This window comes from Erythrolamprus reginae, chromosome 2 (assembly GCF_031021105.1).
Source record: "Erythrolamprus reginae isolate rEryReg1 chromosome 2, rEryReg1.hap1, whole genome shotgun sequence".
In the NCBI taxonomy this organism is placed as follows: domain Eukaryota; kingdom Metazoa; phylum Chordata; class Lepidosauria; order Squamata; family Dipsadidae; genus Erythrolamprus; species Erythrolamprus reginae.
Genome location: NC_091951.1, coordinates 99594317 through 99620152, shown reverse-complemented (window position 1 = coordinate 99620152; position 25836 = coordinate 99594317). Strand labels below are relative to the sequence as shown.

The window sequence follows — 25836 nt, the reverse complement described above, 5'->3', positions numbered from 1 at the left end:
TGGCCCCATGATACCCTTCATTTAACAACAGTAACCGATACCATCATTTCTATCAGTTGTAAAGTGTGAGGTTATGTAACCATGACCCTTTATGACAGTGATGGCGAACCTATGGCACGGGAGCCACTGGTGGCACGGGAGCCACTGGTGGCACGTGGAGCCATATCTGCTGGCACACAAGCCGCTGCTCTAGCTCAGCTCCAACGTGCATGTATGTACCAACAGCTGGTTTTTGGCTTGCACAGAGGCTCTGGGAGGGCGTTTTTGGCTTCCAGAGCCTCCAGGGGATGGGGAGGGCGTTTTAACTTCAGGGAAGCCTTTGAAGCCTAGGGAGGGTGATACATGAGCCTACTGGGCCCACCAGAACTTGGGAAACAGGCCATTTCTGGCCTCCAGAGGGCATCCGGGGAAGCTGTTTTCGCACTCCCCAGGCACTGAATTATGGCTGTGGGCACTCACACATGCACAATAGCGCGTACACACACTCTTTCGGCACCCGAGCAAAAAAAGGTTCACCATCACTGCTTTATGATATAAATTCCTGCATTTTCAGTTGCCATCAAATAATATCACAACCTCACTCTTTGCTACCTATACATTTTCCTATTGACTTTGGTTATAAGGAAACTGATAAAAAATCACAAATGGCAATCATGACCACAGGTATGCTGTGACCATCCTAAGCACCGGGAGAGGTAAGTATCACTCATTCAGGGTCACTGAACAAGTGGTTATTAAGTGAGGACAACCTGTGTATGACTTGTGTGTGTGAATCAGGACATAGATTCTTTTCCTAACTTTCTGCAGTTCTGGACGTCCCATAATTGCAGATAAATTCTCATCCCCAAGTGCTTCTCCAAATGATCTCAAAATTTTCCAGCAGAAATAGAAAGCTGACCATATCCCTCAACACACAAGACCACACTGCCTTTTATTTACAGGTAGATAACTTATTGGAAACCATTTAAATAAGCTTAAGAATCAGGCAACATCTTCAAAATAGCAGAAACAACCCTAGTCAGCATAAGGTCTCTTGTGCATAGTGATGAAAAATGATTCTTGACACAGTTCAATAATTTAGTCAATATCTGCTGGGAAGGGGGCACAAGGCAATCAAGTCTTCCACTCAACAAGGCAGCACATTTTGCAGCATATTCATATCCTTGATCTATTTCTCTTCTGTTTCCTTGGATAGCAGCCAACAAATGATGTTCTACATATCCAAAGGGCAAGGCATTCCAACTAGCAAGTAGAAGATGTGACCCACCAGAAAAAAAGCATGAATTGCTATCTCTGGTGGGAAATGTTATTTTTGGCAAAATAAAGAATTCAGTGATGACAACAGCTGTAAAAATAGGTGGTAGTGTTCTTTTGATTCAGATCAACTCCTTTTTCCTCTGAAAGTAAAACATACAGGTTATACAAGTTGTACAGATTTCAAACAAATTAAAGTTAAGGCTCCATTAAAGTTTCTATGGAAAAATTTGGCAGTTCACTTAAATGTGTGTAACGCATAAAAGCTAATACCTTTCCTCCGTAATAATATTTCCCAATCCTCCCTGTTACTGATAAAAAAAGGAGCTTGTATTTGGAAAGTATGCTCATAGATTCTGCTGCCTTCCATAATTCTCAGGACACATTCAGAGATATTCTTCTAAATTCAGTTAAAGGTCTCCATGTCTCAGTTTCATAAGGAATAACATGCTGGATATTGTCTTAATTCAGGAATACAACAATTGATTTAGAAGTGGATGTAGATGCTGAGAATAACACCTGGTTCAACAACTCACCTGTTAAGTCAAAGGCAGTAAAATGCACATAATCTTCAGCCACCTTCTGGAAAAGCTCATCTTAAAAATAGATATATTAAAATCACACAGAGCAACCAAACACTCAAAATAATTTAATAATAATAATTGGATTTGTATGCCGCCCCTCTCCGTAGACTCGGGGCGGCAAGCAATGAAATTCCCTTTGATAAACTGAGGCAGCCAAAAATGTAACCCTTTTAGTACGTCCCGCCCTGAGTCCACTGGAGAAGGCCGGCCTAGAAATCCAATAAAATTAAAGTATATTTGTATACCTAATTCAGCTAAGAACAACTTGTTTTTGAGTAGATCTGCCTAGAATTACATTGTAGTTCTAGCTGAAGGGAAGGTAAAAATAGTTGTTTTGTCTTTTCTCATCAAGAAAAGATAAAATAGCTCCATTCACACTATCCTATCTCCCAACACTATGAGAAAAAAATATAGGGGAAGGAACATATGTTTAATCATTCTACGTCTTCTGCAATTAGGTGATTCCAAGGAGGCCAGATATGTTTAGCATAATGCATGCAATGCACACAGACAAGATACCCACCTACATTCTGTCCAGTCTTGCTTGAGGTTTCAAACAGCTCAGCTTTGATCTCTGGAATGATGTGTCACAAGGCAAGGATAAATGTTTACCTTAGCACTAAAGCATTCAAGTGTTAGTAACCGATAATATATCAATTATTACAACCCTCAACCTCTGCACTAGATCTAGAGCAGGAGCAATCTATACAAATTCCAGCCATTCTGGAATCGGATCATTTTCCCACCCCACCCCTTTCCAACAAACATGAATATTCCAGCCAATGACATTGCTCCAAAAAGGTGGATGCAAATTATTTTTTCCCGGAAGGGGCAACACCTGACTCACATAATTTTGCAAATCTTAAAACCGCAGTAGAACTGTTTTGCTCTCCTCTCAAAACTGAGCAATTGTAAGCAGTGTCCCTTTCATGAGCAGTTATGACCAAGGGCATAGTCAATGGAACATTTAAACCTCCTGTGAATGACTTACAGGGACAAGAAGGACCCTGATGTATAACCGAATAAAACAAAAACACACCGTCTGCATAGTCCTGTACATCATGGAAGTCAATTTCTCGTCTTCTCTTGTCCTCTTCCAGCAAGTCACTTTTGGTGCCACACAAATAGATCCTGCAGTTCTACAAAGAAAACGAGGCAAGCGCTTTCAATATATGTGGTGTACACTGACACTTTGCTCTTCACAGGAATCACTAAAGAGCAGGGGTGGCAAACTCAGGCCTGCGAGTCAAATCCAGCCCACGGGGTGCTTTGATCTGGCCTGTGGGGCCAGCCTGGAAATAGCAAAGGCCTGGCCTGCAGAGCCTCCGCTACTGAAAATGGCATGTGTGTGGGGCCGAACGGCCTCCTGCAGAACTCTGGCAGTCAAAACGGTTCATGGCGGGGCTGTGAGCAGCCTCCCTGTCCCTGTTTAGGGCCTGGATGGCCTCCTGCAGCACTCTGGCAGCCAAATTGGGCCCCCAAAATTATTATTATTATATTATTTATTAGATTTGTATGCCGCCCTTCTCCGAAGACTCAAGGCAGCCCGTTTTGGCTGCCAGAGTGATGCAGGAGGCTGTCTTGACTCGGAAGACTATAAAAGGGAGGAAAGGTAAAATATTTTATCTTTCAGGCTTGCAGGATTCTATTACTATGGCCTATATCAATACTTTGTAGTTCTAGTCTTTCTATGGAGTCAGTTTCTTGAACTGGCCTCTCTCTCTCATAGAGTGATTAAGTAAACCAAGTACAGTGGTAACTCGTGAGACGAACCCCTTGTGATACAAACATCTCGAGATACGAACCCGGGGTTCAGAAATTTTTTGCCTCTTGTTACGAACTTTTTCCGGCTTACGAACCCACCGCAGATCACAAAATGGCACTTTTCGGGTTCGGGAGGCCACCGAGAAGCACCGTCGCCCGGCTGTCACCTTCTGAAACAGCCGGATGCTTCTCAGTGGCCTCCGGAATCCAAACCCAAACTTTTGCTGAACTTCCGGGTTCGGCATTCAGGAAAACGCCGAGAAGCCCCCCGGCTGTTTTAAAAGGTGACAGCTGGGCGCCGCCGCCCAGTGGAGCGCCATTTTGCGATTTTCCCCCCTCCTTGCACGCATTAATCGCTTTTACATTGTTTCCTATGGGAAACATTGTTTCGTCTTACGAACTTTTCGCCTTACGAACCACCTTTTGGAACCAATTAAGTTCGTAAGACTAGGTATTACTGTATGTGTTTAAAAAGTAAAATCACAGAAACATACACCTCTCTATTTTTAAGCGTGTATAAAACCATGTGTGCGGGAGTGTGGTCCCATGTCATGTCCCTAACCACCCCGACCCCAGCCATGTCTCCCCAACCACGCTCTATACTTTCCCTTCCCTATGTGTCCCTTAATGAAATCAAGTTTTGAAACTCCTGCTACACAGAGTTCGTATTCATACTATGAAAGCTAATTAATCTTCATTCTGTTTAGTATTTTGACAAGGAACATTTCAGAAGGTCCCCAAAAGCAGTTTTGAATTTAACAAACGCTGAGAGATAAATTCAATAATGACCAAGCAAGCTTCTCAAATTATACTTCCAGTGTCTCAACTGCCAACATCAGTGCCAACTATAAGCATCTCCTATGGGTGTGAGGGAATTTATTCCCTTTAAAACCTAGTAGCAGTATTTTTATATGCTATCCAATTCCAAAAGAACTCTACAACTGAACCATCCAAACAACCATAATCCATATATTATAAAATGGCACCACTGATAGGACTCCATAAACATAATCCCAGATTTTTTCTTGATGATTGAGTCAATCATTAACCAATCCATTACACTCCATCTTGAAAGTAATAACCTACTTTCCAACAAACAATTTGGCTTCAGAAAAAAGCTATCCTTTAATTTACAACTATTATACTGCAAAAACATATGGACTACTCAAATTGATTAGGGTAAATCAATAGATGCAATCTACATTGACTTTTGTAAAGCCTTCGATTCTGGAGTTCACGACAAACTGCTTCATAAACTAAAATCATATGGCATCTCTGGACCACTACAAGATTGGTTAACAGCATTCTTGCATAACAGACAACAAGTGGTCAAAATAGGAAGTGCCATATCTAATCCTGCTCCTGTCAATAGTGGAATCCCTCAAGTTAGTGTCTTAGGACCAACTCTTCATACTCTACATAAATGATCTTTGTGACCACATTACAAGCAACTGTGTTCTCTTTGCTGTTGATGTTAAACTATTTAATACTACCGACAATGCTGCTACCCTCCAAAAGGACCTTGATCATTTAGCTGAATGGTCTAACAACTGGCAACTTCAAGTATCAACCAACAAATGCTCTGTCTTACACATTGGTAAAAAGAATCAGAATACTAAATACAACAACAACAAAAACCGCTGCCGCCGAACGCGGAAGTTAGCGTTCGGCTTCAGGAGACAGCTGCGAAGCGGCGGGGGTGTTTTGAAACGTCGCAGCCAGCCTGGGGGGCTCGGGGGCTTGCCCCCGAGCCCCCCAGGCCGGCTGCGACGTTTTAAAACACGCGCGCCGCTTCGCAGGTGTCTCCTGAAGCCGAACGCGGAAGTTAGCGTTCGGCTTCAGGAGACAGCTCCTTGGCACTCGTATCCCGAATGTGAGCTCGGGAGGCGAACAAAAATGTCGCTCCCCTCCCAGCTCTTATCTCGAGTAGCTCGTAAGTAGAGCTGCTCGTATGTCGAGGTTCCACTGTACATACTTGGAAGTAACGAACTCATAGCTAATCCTCATGCTAACATATACCTTGGAGTTCTCATATCCAATGACCTAAGTGCCAGAGCTCACTGTAACAACATTGCCAAAAAAACCACTAAGAGTTACAAACCTAATCTTACATAGCTTCTTCTCCAGAAACACTGATCTACTAACCAGAGCTTACAAAACATTAGTCAGACCAATACTCCAATACAGCTCGCCTATATGGAATCCACATTGCATAACTGACATTGACACAATTGAGAGTCCAGAAATACTTCACAAGAAGAGTCCTTCACTCCTCCTCTCAAAACAAACTACCGTACTCCTCCAGACATCAAATACTATGGCTAGACAATCTACAACTATCTCACCTCCAAACTGATTTAACTGTTGTTCATAAGATCATACACCATAACATCCTTTCTGATAGTGACTACTTCACCTTCAATAATAACACAAGAGCACATAATAGATACAAACTAAATGTAAATCGCTCCAAACTTGACTGCAGAAAATATGATCAAAACATGATCAATGCCTGGAACTCACTACCTGACTCTGTTGTTTCTTCCCCAACCCCAAAATCTTCAACCTTAAATTATCTACTGTTGACCTCTCCCCTTTTCTAAGAGGTCTGTAAGGGGTGTGCATAAGAACACTATTGTGCCTACCATCCCTGTCCTTCTGTCCTATTATCCTTTTTATCACCTCTTTATACTTTGTTGTTAATACAAGCTATAATTCTATACTTGTATGACATATATATATATATATCCTGGAAGACTTCAGGTACCCCATTTTAATCTCTGGCTACAAATAGAGATGAACGTACTTCCTCAAAGTTCTGTAGTTCATTCACCCAGAATTTTGCTCTCTGGAAACTGCTTCTGTCAGTAAGATCTGTGGAAAGAGGAAGTGTCAAGTGACTGGATCCCATTCCTGGAATTAAATAAAGCAATTCCATTCATCCCTGCATAAGTAAACTATGTCAAGAAACTAGAAGTAGCAATTCAGTTGAGAAAGTACAAGTATCTTCTTCGTGGGCACTTAATAAACCCTGACACCATAGCCATTTGTTGTCAATGTTGCCCAACAGCATAGCCAACTACTTTCTGTGCATGTTAAGCAAGGTTATCAGTTTCCTGTCACTCAATCTCAGTCTCCCAAAGAGACCCAATTCATTAAATCATAATAGAATCTGAGTACCAAAAAGTACAATTCCAATTCGGTATACAGTAGTGCTTAAAAAACGTGTGGTTCTCTTTGAATATGCGGTATTTCTGCAAAAATATGTGGTAAGTTTTCCACGCAAGTCATTACTATATAGAAAAACCCAATTAAATTGGAAAATTATATTTATTCATTTATTTATTTATTGAGGAAAACTGATTTAAAGGAACATATTTGTATGTGACAAAAAATAAGTCAACCTTTGTTTTTTGTAACTACTGAACTCTCCTCGAGCAGCAGTAACTGCTAACTAAAGATTTCCAATAATTATTGATCGGTCCTGCAGTAGAGGAACAGCTTTCAAGTCTTTCAAGTTGGTCAAACTGTGACAGTTTTCTACATTCCAGTTTTGTGAAGATCAGACTTCAGAGTGAATATCCACACTTCTGTTGTTTATATAAGGTAGAACCTTCCACATTCACAACTAATTATCAACCCATTAATTGAACCAACTGACTCTTAATTTCTCTGAATTGCTAACCCTCAAGGTTCACATAGTTTTACAATACAGAAATATGTAACTTTAGATAGTTTTCTTTCATAAACCAATGAGCTAGAACAGATAAGTCTTTAACTTCACAATTGTAATTGGGACCAGCAGCTCTGGTGCTAAGCAATGCAGCCAAGCGAAACATCAGGTGACCAGACTCAAGACTCATGTCCATTCTGCTGCAGTCATTAAGCAAATCCTTTGCAGTCGCTGATGTCATTTGACCACAACTTATGGCTCATACCAGCCTCCCCACTGACTTGTTGGAAGCTAGCAATGAAGCTGACAAATAGGGATCATGTGACCATAGGATTGTTCTGACCCAGGTCAGTCGCCTAGGCAGAGGCAGGCTTCCATAGAGTCCTTTATTGCTCTGCTAATTCCACAACAAATTTTATTTTTTATTTATTTATTTTATTTATTAGATTTGTATGCCGCCCCTCTCCGTAGACTCGGGGCGGCTCACAACAATAACAAAGACAATATAAGAACAAATCTAATAATTTAAAAAACACTAAAAAACCCATTATTAAAACCAAGCATACACACAAACATACCATGTATAAACTGTATAGGCCTGGGGGAGATGTCTCAGTTCCCCCATGCCTGACGGCAGAGATGGGTCTTAAGAACTTTACGAAAGGCAAGGAGGGTGGAGGCAGTTCTGATCTCCGGGGGGAACTGGTTCCAGAGGGTCAGGGCCGCCACAGAGGAGGCTCTTCTCCTGGGTCCCGCCAAATGACATTGTTTAGTCCAGTGTTTCCCAACCCTTTTTGAGCCGTGGCACATTATTTACATTTTCAAAATCCTGGGCAACATTGAGCGGTGGGGGGGGGGGGGGGGGCAAAAAGGTTTGGACAAAAAAATCTCTCTTCCTCCCTTTCGCTCTATTTCTCTCTCCCTCTTTCTCTCTCTCCCTATTTCTCTCTCTCTGCATCCCTCTTTCTTTCTCCCTTCCTTCCTGTCTCTTTTGCTCTCTTTCTCTCTCCCTCTTTCCCTCCTCTTGCTGTCTCTCTTTCTTCTTTCTTTCTCTTTCTCTCTCTCATTTTGTCTCTCTTGCTATCTCTTTCTTTCTCTCTTCCTTCCTTCATCTCTCGTTTGCTCTTTTTCTCTCCCTCCTTCCCCCTTTTGCTGTCTTTCTTTCTTTCTTCTCTCTCTCATTCTGTCTCTTGCTATCTCTTTCTTTCTTCCTTCCTTCCTTCCTCTCTTTTGCTCTCTTTGTCTCTCCCTCCTTCCCCCTCTTGCTGTCTCTTTCTTTCTCGTTCTCTCTCTCTCTCATTCTGTCTCTCTTGCTATCTCTCTCTTTCTCTCTCTTCCTTTCTTTCTCTCTCTTGTTCTCTCTCTTCCTTTCTTCTCTGTGGAGGCCGGCAAAGCTTTTTCTTATTTTAAATGTTCCGGGTGGGCTGGCAGGGGGATGGGGAACGCGCGCGCACGCGCCCCCAACATTCCAAAGAACCTTCGCCGACCTCCGCTGTAAGAAGGTTTTCACTCGCTGCCGTTGCAGCCACTGCTGCGGGAGGAGCTGCAGAAAGGGGTGGATTGGGCGGGCGGACGGGCGTCAGTGGCGAGAAGCCAGGGGCGCGAGGGGGCCGGAGGCACTGGGAGGTGGGGGCGGCCACAGCACCGGCCTCCACACTTTCGTTGCTCCCCACCCCAAACTCCAATGCCTGGCTCCTTGCGCAGCCCTGGAAAAGGGTGCTACATTGCCGGCTACTACCTGGTACCGCCAGGGAATCTCCAGCTGGGAGGGGCGCTGCTAGTGCCACTGACCTGGAGCTCCCGCTTGCAGCCGCCACCTCGGCTACTATTTGATGCCGCTGCTGCCAGTGCTCTCCCGCTGGGCCCCAAAGACGCGAAAAGGGGGGCGGGAAGAATAAAGCTCAGCTTCCGATCTCGGAAGCTGCGCTTTGCGGCAAACCTGACCATGTCTCGCGGCACACTAGTGTGCCGCGGCACACTGGTTGAAAAACACTGGTTTAGTCGACGGGACCCAGAGAAGGCCAACTCTGTGGGTCCTAACCGGTCGCTGGGATTCGTGAGGCAGAAAGCGGTCCCGGAGATATTCTAGTCCGATGCGATGAAGGGCTTTATAGGTCATAACCAACACTTTGAATTGTGACCGGAAATTGATGGGCAACCAATGCAGACTGCAGAGTGTTGGTCTAACATGGGCATATTTAGGAAAGCCCATGATTGCTCTCGCAGCTGCATTCTGCACGATCTGAAGTGACCCTGAAATGACCGGTAAAGCTCCATCCCAAACTTCCTGAAGGCAGCCACCCACAATTCCACAAACAAAGCCAATAATCACGAGCCAAATAGCAAAAGCAGAGAGGAAGTCCAAAAATAAAGTGGAAGTCCACAAAGCAAGGTTCATAAGTCGTACACAAGATTCCAGGTCCATAGGGCAAGGTCAGAGTCCACAAACAAGGGCTGAATTCCACAGGCAGAAATACAATACAAGGCAGAGTTTTTCCAAGGCCAGGGAAATGCAGGCCAAAGCAAAACAATTGTTCCCAACACAGATGATCTTCCCCCCTCCCCCCTGGCCTCTGTTTAAGTCAACCCAATCCTGGTGTTCCTTGTGAGGAGGGGCAGGAAGTCCTTCTTCCAAGCAGCCTCTCAGCCTCTCCCTTTGAGCTTGCCTCCGCTCTATTTTCTGTGCCCTTGGATCCTTTCTGTGCCCTTGGATCCAGTGAGGGAGGCTGCTGTTCCTCATCAGAGGGGATCTGCTGCTTCTCAACAGCATCGCAACCTGTCTGCAGGTGATCTCCCCCATGTGTCTGTGAGAGCAGGCAGCTCTCCCTCTGGTCAACCATCTCCCCCAATGTCTGAAGGGCCTAAGACATCATCGTCCTCAGCTCCTGACCTCTCCAAACATTCCAGGGGAGCTGTGCTCTCCCCGTCAGATGATCCTAGTTCCAATTCCTCCTCCTCCAAACTGGGATCCAATGGGGCCGTGACAAGGACAATGTGATGGTCCTAAATACCCTCCAGTTGTGAAGTTTCCAAGTGTTAATTGCATGATGGTGAGGATGCTGCAAAGACACTGCAATGGCCATGTTTGAAGACCAGTCGTAAATTTTTCAGTGCCATAAGTTTGGTTGCTGAACAAAACATTCATCAACTAAAGAGTACCTATATAACTTATTTAATTGGGTTCTCTTTATCTATTTTTAGGACCTTTGTGGACAATAGAGAATATTTTAGCTCCTGCTTATGCAGAAATATTGAATATTCAAAACATGTCACCAACCTTTAAGCACTACTGTATATGAAATCACTAGATTAGAAAAAGAAATTCAGATTTTCCCCACTGATAACATTTTCTGACCAGAATAGTCTCACAATGCTGTATTAGATTTAAGTATATAATATTTGCTGTCAAGCAACTCAACTAGGATTGCTGGGTAATTGAACAGAAGAATAATTTCTATAGCATTGCCCTCAAATCCACCTGCATTATAGATGTAGTTCTTCCTTCCATTGTAGCAACAGATTTTACCTGGATTGAATTACAAGGTATTTCACAGTGAAATGACTTTCTTCAAATGGCAACATGAGATGGGGGAGCAATTGGTGTCTGAACAGTACAAAAAATATTGCCTTTTCCAACTTGGCATCTTCTAATTGCAGTTTCTCACGATGTTCAAACTAAGATGGTCAGCTTGGCTGTAGAAATCTGCCAACATCCAAATAAATGCTTACCATAACATAAATGGCGGCTTTATGCAAATGAATGCTTACCATAACATACAATGGCAGCTTTCGCTCCACGATAGTATATTCGGCTCATAGCTTCATACCTCTCTGAGCCAGCTGTATCCTAGAGAAAGGTAATGGAGAAGAGTCAAATTTCCACTTAGTGGGAAAGTATGGTTCTACTTTACAGAGTCCTATGCATAATGCAATGCAAACATTGATTAAACATATCAACTGGGCAGCATTGTGAAGTAAAAGTAAGAAACTTTCTCTTTATACAAAATGTCCTTCATCACCTTGTGTGACGTAAGTTCCACAAGCGTTCTTGTTTTTATTGTTTACTGCAGATAGCCCACATACCTATTATTTCAACCATGACTTACCCAGATACCCAAGGTTACTGTGCGGCCTCCCACTGGCATTACTTTAGCCACGAATGCAGCACCTATTGTCTAAAATAACAAAAGTAGATGTGAACACAGCTAGAGTATCCCCGTCAGTTTTGGAAAGCAGCTATACACATAGTCAAAATACAAGCCATAATCGACCCAGAATTACAGCTGTAAATTGCTGCAATCCTATCTTAAATTATCATGTGAATAGATCCATTTAAAAATATATTTTTTTTTTATAGTGGCTGTTAAGCAAATTTATTTCACCCAATGGACTCCCCAACCCTGGAAACTAGAAGTAAATACCAGAAGCCAGCAAAAATGTTGTAATTGCACTCCCTTGATTGTGGGACCTTGCAAAGACCCTGTTGACAAGTGCAATCATATTGATGGGGGAATTGGGGGAGAAGCTACCTCCATATCATTGAAAATGTGTCATTAGTAACTTTGAGGAAGTCCACCTTAACAAACTAGTCACAACTGGTGAAAGACTTCTTTTAGAGGCAAATGTATCATATTCAAGCAACTGTGGGATAAATGATTTGTAAACAGGAAAAGCAACTGTTTTAACATTTTCTCTTCTTAGTGTGCATTACTGAGTGAAACACATGCTGGCAGATAATACACTATATATGAGAATCAGTAACTTCTCAGAAAACATCTGCATAGCTTCCTTCAACTAAAGAAGACTTCTCTGCCCCAGTTAAAATGGCTCCTTTTTGAAACAGTTTCACTTCACTTTTTTAAATGCTCCCCATTTCACAATAACCTAAAAATCTTCTCAAGTACAAACCCTGATGACTAGAGCCACAGGATTGTCATTTATCTATTTATTCATTTCCTACTTCTCAATCCAATATAACTGCAATAGTAGTTCTACAATAGAATAGCAACAGAAGAATATTTTAAAAAATCATCAGGAACCTTAACATCCAGGCCCAATCTAGAGTGGGGCTTTCATCCTGTACCAGATCTCCTTTCTTACGACTTTCTTTAATAGCTATGTTTTATAGTGCTCTTTAACATTCAGCAAGATAGGGGCTAATCTGATCTTAAAAAATAAAATACTTCAATTAAGTGACTGCACCAAGGAAACTCAACTATATAAACCAAAAAGGAGTTTCTTGGCAGTATTTAGCAAAATGATTTGCTATTGCTTTCCTCCGGGATATTTGAGGACTTTCCAATCTAGCCAATGGCCCTGTGATTTCCCAGGCAATTTCTTATGTGAATGTCAATCAAGATCAACTCTGTATAGCTGAAAAGATCAGCTAATATAGAATGGAACAGAATAGAATACAATAAAATTCTTTATTGGTCGAGAATGACTGAACACACAAGAAATTTTCACTGGTGCATATGCTCTCAAAGTACATAAAAGAAAAGATACATTTATCAAGAATCATAAGGCACAATACTTAATGATTGTTATAGGGTACAAATGAGCAATATTGATTAAGAGTTGCTTATAACATTAAAATACAATCAAGCCTAAAAGTCCGAACTTAGCAAAAGTTTGGGAAAGAAATGGCTGGAATTGTGAAGGACTCAGTCCAATTGAATGGAAAAACTTTAAGCAGCACAAAACCCCCCACAAAACTCACGTTTTGATAAGGTCCCACTAGGAAGCGGTTGTGAACATATCGCTCCACCAAGCTGGTCTTGCCTACGTATTCTTTGCCCAGCATCACAACTTTGGCGTCCACACGTTGCCCGCTCATTCTCCTGCCCTCGCAGCCGAATGTTGCCTTTCAGAGGGATCCTAAGCTCCCCCAACTCAGGTGGAGCAGCAGAAGAGGTGCAGCTCAGTTAGGCAAGTTCACCTGAAGCAAGGAGAGGAGGAAGTGCAGTGATTCATCACAATAGAAAATGTATTTGGCATCCTTCTCTTCTGTTCTCTTTCTGTATTTGGCCACCGAGAGCACTTCCTGTTAATGACTACTTCCCCTTCAACCGCAGCAATACACGAGCATTTAAACTATGTAAACCAATAATAAACTCAATTTAAACTGCTCCAAACTTGACTGCAGAAAATACGACTTCAGCAAAAGATTGAATCAATGCCTGGAATGCACTGCCTGACTCTGTGGTTTCTACCCCAAAAACTTTAACTTTAGACAGTCTACAGTCGGCTTCTCCCCATTTCTAAGAGGTCTGTAAGAGGTATAAGCGCACCATCGTGCCTACTGTCCCTGACCTACTGTCCTCTTTTATTGTTACTTTTTACTTATGTAAATAAAATTAAAAAGAAATACATGTAAATAAATAAATAAATAAATACTTTATTGTCATTGAATGGATAAACACATTATATTCATGCAACAAAATGTCATACTGTATTTATGCAAACTACTACTATCCTATACAAGTTTTGACTGACTGACTAACTAACTAGCTAGCTAACTAAATAATTTAAATAAATGTGATGGTGCCGTGGATAAGGAGACCCAACACCCCTTTTCTCACAGACAGCATGCTATAAATACTCCTACCCATGAGAAGGCAAAGTCACCAGGCCAGAAGCACCAGCTTTTTAATGCTTTCAGTTCAGAGACTTTGCCTTAAGACATGGGTAGGCAAAGTTGGCTCTTCTATGAGAGGTGGACTTCAACTCCCAGAATTCCTCAGCTAGCATGATTGACTCAGGAATTCTGGGAGTTGAAGTCCACAAGTCATAGAAGAGCCAACTTTGCCTACCCCTGGCCTAAGATATCAGTAGCTAACATCAGACTCAGAACACAGCTGGAAAGGACCCTTGGAGGTCATCTAGTCCAACCACCAACCCTCATCCCCAAGCAGGAGACTCCACTATTCCAAGACAACTGACTAATCTGTCTCTTCTCAAAAGCCTCCAATGATGAAAAACACGCACAACAGTCAGAAGGCGAATTGTCCCACTGGGTTAGCAGCCCGAGAGGCAGGACTCGACCTCTGCAGAAGCCCCGGCGCGAAAATAAAAAAGCCCTTTACTTGGATTCCCGTTGCCTGGTGTGTTTAGCATGACACGGGAACGCGCCATGGAAGGGACCGCTTGTCCCCAAGGAGGACCAAGCCCGGGGTAGCAGCGCCGAACGACGTCCGGCAGGTATTGAGAGAGAGAGAGAGGCCGTACACGGTACTCACCCCGGCCTCATGTCGCCGGGACCGGCCGGCCACCCCTGGCGGAGGAGGACGAGGCAAAGGCAAGCAGCCGTTCCGGCCGAGCAGCTTCCCAGGACATCCCCGGGGAAAGGGGCGGGGCTTCCCTGCGGGAACGGAAGCGCGCTCGGAGGGAGGCGGGGCCTGGGCCTACAAGCAGGAGGGGAGGAGGAGGCGGAAGAAGCAGCGCGGCCGCCGTCGTCACCCCGCGGAAGTCGTTACGGCCGCTCCTGGTCTCTGCATGGCCGCTGCGGCGTGCGTGCGGCCGCTGCTCCTCCCGCCGCCATCTTTAGCCCTGCCTGCTTTGCGGCGACGGGACGGCGGGAGCGCGTGAGGCCGGCGTCGGAGCGAGCCGAGCCGGGTGACGCCGCCCCCGGTCTCCGCCAGAGCTCCCTTCCTCTGGGTCCCTCCCGTCTCCTCCTGCAGGGTCGGTGACCGCGGCGCCGATGGGGAAGTACTTCCTGACCCTGAGCGTCCTGAAAGGGCCTTGGGACCAAGTCTTCACAGCCTTTTGGCAGCGCTACCCGAACCCTTACAGGTCAGGGGGGAGCGCGCGGGAAAGGGACGGGTGTGTGTGTCTCCCCTCCCATTGCGGGGCAGCTCAGCCGGGGTGGGGGAGCTCAGAAAGCGCGGGTGGGCGGAGAAGGGACCGTAAGTTCCTTCTTTTCGGGGCAAGAGGCGAAAGGGCTGCCGCTTTGGGGGGAAAAAACCTCTGTCTCGATTCCGTCCTGCTTGCTCTTGAAAACCCGCAGCCGCTTTGCGATTCCTTCCCGAGTAAGTACGGGGGTGGCTCCGGCTGCAGTCTCGGTCGGGGCAAAAGCTCTCCGCCGACTAGGGATTCCGCCCTGGGGGTAAACCTGAATCCACGGCCAGCTTAGAAGAGAGAGAAAAGAGAAGGGAGAGAAAAGAGAAGAGAGAGAAGGGAGAGAAAAGAGAAGGAAGAGAGAATACAGAAGAGAATAAAGAGGAAAGAGAATAGCGAGAAGAGAATAGAGAATGGAATACAGGGAAGCGAGAAGAGAATATAGAAAATAGAATATAATTCTTTATTGGCCAAGTGTGATGGGACCCACAAGGAATTTGTCACTGGTGCAGATGCTATCTGTGTACATAAAAGTTCATCAAGAATTATTACTGAAATCGAAGGGGAGAAAAAGGAGGGATTGTAAATCTCAGCTTTCCTCTCCCCCCCCCCCCCCCCAAATGGCCGCTGTGGGATCAAGGGCTGCTGAATTGAGCTGGTTTGTGGCTGCTTCTTCCAGCATCATCTTACAGCTTTTAACCACTGCGAGGGAAAGCTGAAATAATGGGGAGTTGGGGTGATTTGGCTGGGTTTAACTGGTGCTAGAAGATAGGAGGGAAAGACCCCAATAGTTTAGAATAACAATCCTGATGTAAGTTTAGTTAGCAGCTGCTTATCTTCTCAAGCCAGTAGGCAAAGCCTCTTTTATCCTGATCTCATTAACTTATAAGGTTAATCCTGGTCACTGTACTGTCCTACTTAACTTACTTTCCCTACTTTAACATCTATATTTGGCGGAAATAATTAAAAGGGGGTCGACTTAATTAAACATGGGACTTCTCTTGCCCCTTGGATTCTGAAATAAAATAAATGTGTGCTAGTAGCACTGTAAATTCTGTCAAAAGTAAATCTGAATGCAATGCTTCTCCATTTTGCCTTCCCAATCAGGACACGGGTGCTTTTGACAAAAGATTCTAGATGTGAAAATAGAGTCGCTAAGACACAAACAACATTATTTGACTCCACTGAATTGTGTGACTAGATAAGTAGAGAATGTTATGCTGCTATTTATAGATGCACAACATAGGGTGGTATCTTAAATTCTCTTTTGTCTTTTTTACCCAGCAAGCATGTCCTAACAGAAGATATCTTACACCGAGAGGTGACTGATGACCAGAAACTGCTGTCCAGGAGGCTCCTAACCAAAACCAACCGGATGCCACGTTGGGCGGAGCACTTCTTTCCACCCAATGCTGGCCGCCATGTCTATATCCTAGAAGATTCCATTGTGGACCTACAGAATCGAACCATGACCACGTTCACCTGGAACATTAATCATGCACGTCTTATGGTAACATGTTTTTAATTTACTTGCAGCCACTGCTGCATCATAGAAATGACTCAGAAGGTTTGGGGAAGTGATTGTTATTTTGGAATGCTGTCTCCCTTGCAGGTAGTGGAGGAGCGCTGTGTTTACAGAGAAAACCCAGAAAACAATAGCTGGACAGAAGTCAAGCGGGAAGCCTGGGTCTCCTCCCGTCTCTTTGGCGTTTCACGTGCTATCCAGGTAAGGGAGCTACAGATCTGTGTATGCATGACAGAGAAGAGGCCTGTAATAAACAACCTGGGACTACTGGTATCTAGCTGAAAATCCAAGTTGATTGCTCAATGTTTAACCTCTCCTAATAAATAGAGAAGAGGCTATTTTTATCTCTTTGCTTCTTGCTCAACTGGCTTTTCTCTTGTTTTAGGAATTTGGCTTGGCTAGATTCAAGAGCAATGTGACCAAGACTACTAAAGGTTTTGAGTACGTGCTGAGCAAAATGCAAGGTGGGTACATCTGGAAAAGCAATCAAAAATGCAGTATATAAAATGTAGATTAAGAAAATTCGTAATTGCTTTCTTGGGTCTTGTTCTAAGTATCACAGGTAGTCCTCAACTGAAAACCATGATTGAGCCAGAATTTCTGTTGTTAAGTGAGACAGTTATATCCCATTTTACAACCTACTTTGCCGGTTATTAAGCAAATCATTGTGGCTTTTAAATTATTAGCACAGTTGTTAAGTGTGCCTGTTTCCCCACTGTTTGTCAGAAGGTCACCAAAAATGATCACATGAACCCAGGATATAACAACTGTCATAAATACAAGCCAGTTGCTAAGTATTTGATTACTTGATCGTGGGGATCTGCAAGATCATAAAGTGTGAAAAACTGTCATAAGTCACTTTTTTCCCAAGTGTAACTTTGGTCACTGGGCAAATGATTGTAAATTGAGGACTACCTGTACTAAAAATATAAAATCATGTCTCATAGGTAATGACTATTAAAATTTTATACAATATATTCCAAAATTTGAACAAACTCGAATTTTACAGAAAAAACTAGGTTACAGTGGATATATTTACTTAGTCCTGGGCTTTTGGCTTATTGATTTTTCAGGTGAAGCACCATCTAAAACACTAGTGGAAACGGCCAAGGAGACTGCCAAGGCAGTCACTGAGAAGGCAAAAGACTTTGCTGGCAAGGCAGCTACTACAAAAAAGCAACAGTACGTGTGAGAAAACAGTTTTTCCACTTAAAGAACTAAATGCCACTGGCAGAGTGGTACAATAATACTGGAAGGTTTACTTTAACTTCCCCTTCCTTTGGAAGTTGACCAGAATGTGTAGATTGTATGTTTTTTTTAATTGAGATTGTACAAATCCGACAATCATCTTCTTTCTTAAAGATGTAATTATCATTAAAAACTAGACTTCAATTTATTTCAGTATCAGGATCTGTTTTTCATCAATGATTTACTTATCTTCCTGTTTATACTTGCCTCTTATGCCACTCAAAAGCAAGCCTTTGTATATGAGACTTCAGAGACTTGGTATTGGTGAATAAGTGTTACAAATTATTGAGGCTATGGTAGGCTACAATTCAAAATAGTTATCAAAAACCCACTGAGTACATCTGGAGGTAGCTCACTTAAGTAAAAAGATCAGAGAAACCTAATTTTGCAATGGCAAAAGGGCCCTCAAGCCAAAACTTTACTATTTATCCATTCAACAAGGACAAGATTTTTAAAAACCTGAGCATAGCATTTGCCTGTTGTGATATGGATTTTTGAAATCCTCCCTGCAGATAAGAGCTAGGTAAATATTTGGGGGTCCTCACCAGCCCTAGTCTCTGCAGAATGGACTTGCCTGTTCCACAAACTTTAATTAGGATGGGGTATAAAATGCAGCTATCCAAACTAAGCATATGTCAATTATTTTGAAACCTCACCCTTTTCTCTTGCCACCATGTGCTATGTGTAGTTAGCCAGCTTCAGTATGTAGCTCTCTTAACAATTGTCCTAGTTGATTTTGTGAAGGTGGAGATGCAAGACTTGGTTTGATGAGGAGGTGCATAGTCTTTTTTGTAAGAAAGGGGTGGTTCCTCTTCACTTACAGAAAACAGTCTTATAAGCCACGTATCAGTTGCCCTGCCACGAAGTAATTTCTGTAAAGCTTGAAGCTTGTCTAGATGAATGCCGTCCTCCTAACTGAACTTCTGTCCATAACCAGAAGTTGCTGACATTGGAATAGCTGTGCTCCTGCTGAGTACCGAAGGCAGCCATGATATCTCCAACGCTAGCAGATGCCAGGCCTTCTACATCCATTTCATCTTCTGCAACAGAACAAAAAACAAAAACCTTAGCATTATGCTTTATTCAAATGGAATGCAATATCTCTTATATACTAGCTTCATTACCAACATAGGCATAGTCTGCTTTCCTAGGGACCACTTACTTCCTGTTGCATCTGCCTGTCCAGTTCAGTCCAGGCCAGCAGGAAGGTATACTCTGGAATGAAAGTAATCTTGCAGGCTCCAGGAAGCCTAAATATTCTTGTTACAATTCTTGGCCTCTGAAATGATCTCCCATGCGCTGAGATTTCATAAGCTTCTATTAAAAAGCCTCACTCCCTTTTTTGGATTTAGTAAGGTGTTTTTAGTTGTAGACTGCCCAGAATTGCTTGGGAGCCAAAAATGAAATTTTATTCTCTAAAGCAGTGTTTCCCAAGCTTGGCAACTTGAAGCTATTTGGACTTCAATTCCCAGAATTCCCCAGCCAGCAAATGCTGGCTGGGGCATTCTGGGAGTTGAAGTCCAGATAGCTTCAAGTTGCCAAGCTTGGGAAACACTGCTCTAAAGTGAAAAGAAACATAGATCTGGCTCAGTCATTCTCACCCTAGGTAATCTACAATTTACCATGCCTTTTATTTATTTATTTGATATTTTTTTATTCCGCCCTTCTCCTTACACTCCGGCGGCTTACAACATGTTAGCAATAGCACTTTTTAACAGAGCCAGCATATTGGCCCCACAATCTAGGTCCTCATTTTACCCATCTCGGAAGGATGGAAGGCTGAGTCAACCTTTTATCATTAACACTGTACCCAGTGGTTTTCTGACCCTGCATTATTGTTATTATTTGCTGCTTAACTAGCCAGCATCATGAAGATGTACCACTAGAATCATTACTGGGCATTGCCCACCTGAGTCAGAATGCTCAGAGGAGAATCGAAAAGAATCCAGGCTATCTGCTTCTGGCTGTTCCATATTCAGATGGGCTTGTAATTCTTCTAAGCGCTGGTGCAAATTATGCTGCTCGCAACGTAGCCTCTCTTTCACTTGTTGAGCTTTCTGTTCCTGGTGTTCTAGCTTCTGGGAGTGAAAGAAGAGTTAGGGTTATTATCGAAAATAATTTTTGGAATTCCACTGGAGATTATTTTATTTCATATTTCCTAGAAACATACTGGTTATTGTTGGAAACAAAAAAAAGGACGCAACCTCTTTCTCAAATTCAGCTGGAAGCATTTGCTAGGTAATCCATCCTAAACACAAAAATGAAGAAATTATAAAAGTTATTCCTGGTTGTTTTTAAGATTTCCCCCTTTGTTTTCATTGGTTCTTACACTTACTTGAAGGCTGGCAATGTTTTTCCTTTTTTTTAATACAAATGTTATCAAAAGTTTAAAAGAAAACATAAAAGCTAATACAGAATAAAGGAAACAAGAAAATGGGTTCAGGAAAAAAAACTTCTGGTTTTCTTCGTAGCAGATAAGACATAATTGTGATTAGCAAAAAAGCTCACTTTTTTCTACTTAGTTCCCCCCCCCCCAAAAAAAAATCCTCAAAATCATATGATAGGTATAATTTTTTCCATTTTATGGAAAAAGTCTACAAGGGGTTTCCAGTAACCAAGGAAGAGAATTTAGCCATCTCTGCAAGTTCCATCATCTTGACCAACTATTCCTCTATTGTGGGTCATGTCAATTTTTTCCTCTTGAACTTTTTTGAATACGCTGCAGATATCATACATAGAAGCACAAGTGGTTTTTTTTCTAGCTATCCATTAATCCCAAATCAGTCTGATTTCAGTTGTACATTAGTCTTCAAAATCTTCTGAATTAATGTATTTATTTGTATTTGGGAGGGGAAGGGGGAGTTTACAGGTCCACCATATATGATAAAATGTCCCTTCATATTGTTCACATTTCCAACAGAGATTTGAAGTTCCTGTATGCCTCTGATGGCAAACCTGTGGCACACTTGCCACAGATGGCACGCGGAGCCATATCGCAGGGCAAGCAAGAAGTTGCCCTATGTCAGCTCTAGATGCATGCACGTGCTGGCCAGCTGATTTTCGGCATTGGGGAAGGCCGTTTCGCCCTCTGGACTGGACACTTCAGGGAAGCTTCCCTTAAAGCACCGGAGTGCAAAAAACAGCACAACGGGCAAAGCGGGAGTGTGTTTTCTGAACTTCCGGTTTGCTCATTGAGTGTTTTTTTTTTAATACTCTGGGCCTTCAGGAACTTTCCCTGAACCCTGCCAAGTGCAAAAAACAGCATAACGGACAAACCAAAATTCCAATTTGGCCGTTGTTTTCACCGTTGTAGGCTTCAGTGAAGCCTGTGTGCATGCGCAGGGATGGGGGGGTGCACATGCACAGGGGCAGCGCACACATGTGGGGGGAGGGAAGGGGTGTGGGCATGTGCACACATGCTAGCATACCCCCCCCACACCCTTATGGCACACGAACCAAAAAAGGTTCACTATCACTGCTTTATGCATTGTAAACTACTTATCTGATGACCAATTGGTTTTTCCTTCTTCATTCATTTCCATATATTGACTTGATCATGCTGAATCCTTTGTTTCCCCCCCTAATTTTCAGTTTTAAATTATTTCTAATAAAATATGAAAACTAGAAACCTTAATACCATTTGAAAATTACCAACAGCTAAACCAGTCAAGAAAGGCGGTCTTTACTTATTCACAATATTATTACAGCTTCCTGGAAGAAGCCAGGTAGATTACTCACTTTAATGTGCAATCTGGCGTGATGCAGGAGACTAAGCATTGTGTAACGAGAATGCTCTGTATTTGTGGGGATCTGCTGCTTCAACTGTTCTAAACACTGCCGTAGCTGGGCCCTTCTGCTGGGAAGAAACGCACACTGTGGACACTCATATTTTAGGTAAAGTCTTAATTGAATTCTAGACTCCAGAACATGGGTGTCAAACCCGCAGCATCATGTTGCCTGTTGCCATCATGTGACGTTTTTCCCCTTTGCAGAGCTGGAGTGGGTGTGGCCTATACATGATGCATCTTGCCTGTGCATGATGCACCTGGCTCGCAGGCCGCCAGTTTGACACCACTGCTCCATAACAAGGCAGAACCACATCTTCTAAAGAGTGAATCATTAATATATGGCTGATCTCAATAATTCCTTAATTCGGGGATTTCTGCATTGAGCCACCACTTTCTGGGTGGCATCAATTCAGAGGAGATACAGTTTTTAAAACTAATTGGACCTGAGAGTGATGGCATTGCCAAGACTCATTTATTCATAGTTTGCATATGCAAGCACATGGCAGGCTTACTCAGGCATGCAGGAAAGTAAATCAATGAGTATAGCCATCTGCTAATCACAATAACTTCATTGGTTAGATAGGTTACTACATTAATTCATTTTATAGCAATATAGTACTGAAAATCTAGGAACTGCTGTTTTACTAGGCATTATAATGTATACCATGGAATCCTAATCTTTAATGCGCCCTTGCCAATAAGAATATAAGTAACTCTAGTCGTTGAAAGAGAAAGTGTATGAAAGAGACAAGCAAAGAAGTAATGGTCAACTTGAAATGCATACATAGAAAATACTATCTACCATCTGTTGTATTCCCAGTTCAGTTTCATTGACCTGAAATGAGAACAGCCAGTAATAGGCTAAAGGAGAACCAGCTATCTGCACTTGAGGAAGCCTGAAATGGATACTTAAAATATTTAGAAAAAATAAATCAACGGGAAAATACTTACAAGAAGCATGAATTCATTCCCTTGAATTCATAATTCATTGCATGAATTCATAAAATATTCTTACCAGGGCATGATAAAAGATCAAGAAGATGCATTTTTCCAAAACCAAGTCTGGCCAGTGCTAACCTCATTCACTTCTGTTTGTGCTTATTTTGTTATGCAAATCCAACCTGTTTAATTTATGGTATGATATATTTTGTGTAAGCTAGAAAATGGCTGACTTGGTAAATGGCTTAAATATACATATGAATAGTATCTTATGAAATATTGAGAAACGGGTGAGGGAAGTCTTCCATATAAATGGAAAAAAAGACTCAGAAAGGTCACTTCCTGGTTCAGAAAAAGAAAAACATTTTAAAATGATGACCTGGAGCCTAAACTAACCCTCAAATTAATGGAGGAATTAGGACCAGGCAGAAATGAGTCCATCCTTCTTCCCTAGCCAATAGAATGTGGAAGAGAGGAGGCTAAAAAAGAAACAATTACAACAATATTCCTCCATAAGTGTACCTTTGTTTCTCCAGCTCATTGTGTACAGACCTGAAAGGAAATAGAAAAACAAAACAAAAACAATGAGCTATATTTAAAATTCCAACAATTGGTAGTGTTTTTCCTTTCACCATAATTCAGTGAAGCAAACTAAGTACACAATCAAACCAAAATCTCTTACGTTCAATTTCAACCTTTTATCATTTGTGCATCTTCTTTGAAAACTTTGGTTTTCAAAGGAAAACTAAAACCTTGCTGATTTGCAAGAAAACAGAATTTCATGCTTATGCAATAGTGGCAAAATCAATTAAAATATGAATACCAGTAACTTAAATATTAAAGAGTAACATTTTCATTCATTGCATAATCTTAAAAGAGATGAACAAATATGAACTATACTTCATATTTCCATGTTTTGGTATCATATAATGAAGTCTATAAGACTCAAAGAATTAAACCAAAGTCTGTACTGTATATACTTTGGTACAAAGTGAAGAAGTATTATGAAGTATCATTCAGAAACACCAATGGAATAACTTGTCAATCTAACTGCTAGTAAAAAAAACATACTTCCAACAGTTATCCTTTCAGTTAAATTCTGTTTAAATTTCACACTCAATCTCAGCTTCCTTTTGATTGTATCTGTTTCTTTCAAATGAAAAGTCATTAGGAAGCACCTAGCTCATTCAGAAAGGTTAAAGGAATTTGTTGTTTCCTTAAAACTAAGTCAATCTAATTGTTACTAAAAAAATAAACACTTCCTGATATTCCAACAGTTTCAGTTAAATCCTGCTTAAATTTCACCCAGCCTCCACTTCCTTTTGACTATATCTTGTTCTTACAACCAGAAAGGCCTGGTTACTACAAACCTGCGTGAATAGTACCTTTCTTCTATAGCAGTGTTTTTCAACCAGTGTGCCGTGGCACACTAGTGTGCTGTGAGACATGATCAGGTGTGCCGCGAAGCTCAGAGAGAGAAAGAAAGCAAGAGGGAGAGAGAGAGAAAGAAAGCAAGAGAGAGAGAGAAAGCAAGAGAGAAAGAGCGAGCGAGAGAGAAAGAGAACGAGAGAGAAAGAAAGCAAGAGAGAGAGAAAGAGAACAAGAGAAAGAAAGCAAGAGAGAGAAAGAGAGAAAAAGAAAGCGAGAGAGAGAAAGAGAGGGAGGGAAGGAGAGAGAAAGACATAGAGGGAGGTGGGGAGGGAGAGAGAAAGAGAGCAAAAAAGAGAGGAAGGAAGAGAAAGAGGGAGAGAGAAATAGAGTGAAAGGGAGGAAGAGAGAATTTTTTTGTCCAAACTTTTTTTTAGCCCCCCCACCTCCCGCCCCACTCAATGTGCCCCAGGGTTTCGTAAATGTAAAAAATGTGCCGCGGCTCAAAAAAGATTGAAAATCACTGTTCTATAGGAGTGGCTCTTCCAAGTATTTTTTTTTCTTTATAGTGAGAGAAATGAAACTAAAAGTAGATGTAAAAACACATCAACTTGATCTAGGGATTAGCAGCTCTCAAATTCTGGTCCCAGGACACCTTTGCATTATTAAAAATGACAGGACGGCAAAGAGCTTTGATTTCTATGGGTAAGGTAATTTAATTTTTATTAGAAATGAAAACTCAGAAATTTTAAAGTATTTGACTTCACGGATTCCACCCCCAAAAGGGTCTCCAAACCACAGATCTCCCAAAGGGTATCCAAACAATAGATTCCCCCCAAAGGATCTCCAGACCACAAATCCCCCCCCCCCCAAAGGGGTCGGTCCCCAGACCACATTTTTAAAAAACGCTGGCCTGAAGGGAAAGACTTGGTTTTCCAGTTCAGGGCTCGTCTTAGGACTTCAGGTGGGGGGGGAAATGAAATCAAACAGCCCGAGGTCTAACCAAGTCTTACCGGAGGTTTCTCAGGGCCTTTCGCGTTTTCGGCTTCCTCTGTGCTTGTAACGCCTCTGGTCCGCAATAAGGCGAGAGAGAAGCATAGCCGTGTTCAGCTTCTGGTTTATATATAGCTATATACAGTATATTCGTACATACAGAAAGAGATAAAAATGTTTTAGAGGTCCCAATCTGCTTCCCGCTTTCCCACTCGTTCCCTTCCTCCCCGAGGAGACCCAGTTCAGCCGCCCTCCGGTTAAAAAGCCAGAGGCGTCTCCCTTTTGACCGCCCTCAGAGCCGGCAGCATACCCACCTCTCTCTCTGCGCTCCAAATAGGTGGCCGCTTGAAGCAACACCTGAATGTTGCTGCTCGTGAGCTCCATGGCAACGGGGGACCCGCGCAAGTTAAGGACTTCGCAGCCCCGATCAATCAAACGGCCCACCGCCCTCAACAACCAACCCCGGCCCTAAATCCCGCCCCTTCGAACGCTCCAAGGGTTCTAGTCCCACCCCTTTCTCATCCACTCAGCGGCTCTTCCTTCACGAGGTCTCTTTCGGGGAGCGCAAACCAAGGATGAAGCCAAGCGGGCTTTTTTACCGCTCCCCACCCATCCCCTTCTCGACGTTTTAGGTTCGGGGCGTCCTCGCTGCCTTGTTTTGAATCTTAACCTGCGCTGGGCGTGGCTAGTGAAAGCAGCGCTGTCATTGGTTGGAAAGGCGCGACCAGACGTTTCAATCCATCCCTACCCTTCTGAAACAAATTCGGGCGGGTAAAATGATTTTGAAGCCTTGCGTTTGAACGGAGGGCGGGGCCTGCGCTCTGTTTTTATTGTTTGGAGGAAAGAGAACGAGACGTGTTTTAA

At 42.7% G+C, this 25836-nt stretch overlaps 3 protein-coding genes across 4 annotated transcripts; 1 reads left to right on the top strand and 2 right to left on the bottom strand.

The window, feature by feature from the left end:
- Positions 1-912: 912 nt before the first annotated feature.
- Positions 913-14929, bottom strand: RAB24 (RAB24, member RAS oncogene family). Its single transcript, XM_070738846.1, has 9 exons — positions 14514-14929; positions 12995-13213; positions 11382-11450; positions 11044-11122; positions 6409-6476; positions 2878-2977; positions 2362-2412; positions 1791-1850; positions 913-1397 (listed from the first exon to the last, which is right to left on the bottom strand). Exons 2-9 carry the CDS (start codon positions 13109-13111, stop codon positions 1330-1332), a joined length of 612 nt encoding a protein of 203 aa, XP_070594947.1. The 5' UTR covers positions 13112-13213; positions 14514-14929; the 3' UTR covers positions 913-1329.
- On the top strand, positions 14658-18032 carry PRELID1 (PRELI domain containing 1). Its single transcript, XM_070738845.1, has 5 exons — positions 14658-15066; positions 16396-16621; positions 16724-16837; positions 17022-17100; positions 17710-18032. The coding sequence occupies exons 1-5, from the start codon at positions 14975-14977 to the stop codon at positions 17826-17828; spliced, it is 630 nt and encodes a 209-aa protein (XP_070594946.1). The 5' UTR covers positions 14658-14974; the 3' UTR covers positions 17829-18032.
- MXD3 (MAX dimerization protein 3) lies at positions 17585-25728 on the bottom strand. Of its 2 annotated transcripts, none has more exons than XM_070738843.1 (6): positions 25287-25728; positions 24993-25107; positions 23134-23163; positions 21623-21737; positions 19794-19962; positions 17585-18924 (listed from the first exon to the last, which is right to left on the bottom strand). In XM_070738843.1, exons 1-6 carry the CDS (start codon positions 25354-25356, stop codon positions 18731-18733), a joined length of 693 nt encoding a protein of 230 aa, XP_070594944.1. In that variant the 5' UTR covers positions 25357-25728; the 3' UTR covers positions 17585-18730. The 2 variants fall into 2 exon arrangements, with proteins under 2 accessions (XP_070594944.1, XP_070594945.1); XM_070738844.1 differs by having other exon boundaries at positions 19794-19959; positions 25287-25649.
- Positions 25729-25836: the final 108 nt, after the last annotated feature.

Coding starts and splice junctions, on each gene's coding strand:
- RAB24 (XM_070738846.1), bottom strand. CDS start 13,111: ATGAGCGGGCAACGTGTGGACGCCAAAGTTGTGATGCTGGGCAAAGAA. Junction 6,477..11,043: donor AGCTGCCATTGTATGTTATG/GTAAGCATTCAT, acceptor CTCTTTCCACAG/ATCTTACTGACAGAAGCAGT. Junction 1,851..2,361: donor CAAGACTGGACAGAATGTAG/GTGGGTATCTTG, acceptor TCTATTTTTAAG/ATGAGCTTTTCCAGAAGGTG.
- PRELID1 (XM_070738845.1), top strand. CDS start 14,975: ATGGGGAAGTACTTCCTGACCCTGAGCGTCCTGAAAGGGCCTTGGGAC. Junction 15,067..16,395: donor CGCTACCCGAACCCTTACAG/GTCAGGGGGGAG, acceptor TTTTTTACCCAG/CAAGCATGTCCTAACAGAAG. Junction 17,101..17,709: donor CGTGCTGAGCAAAATGCAAG/GTGGGTACATCT, acceptor TTGATTTTTCAG/GTGAAGCACCATCTAAAACA.
- MXD3 (XM_070738843.1), bottom strand. CDS start 25,356: ATGGAGCTCACGAGCAGCAACATTCAGGTGTTGCTTCAAGCGGCCACC. Junction 25,108..25,286: donor TTTGGAGCGCAGAGAGAGAG/GTGGGTATGCTG, acceptor TACTGTATATAG/CTATATATAAACCAGAAGCT. Junction 23,164..24,992: donor AAGGCCCTGAGAAACCTCCG/GTAAGACTTGGT, acceptor ATTTCCTTTCAG/GTCTGTACACAATGAGCTGG.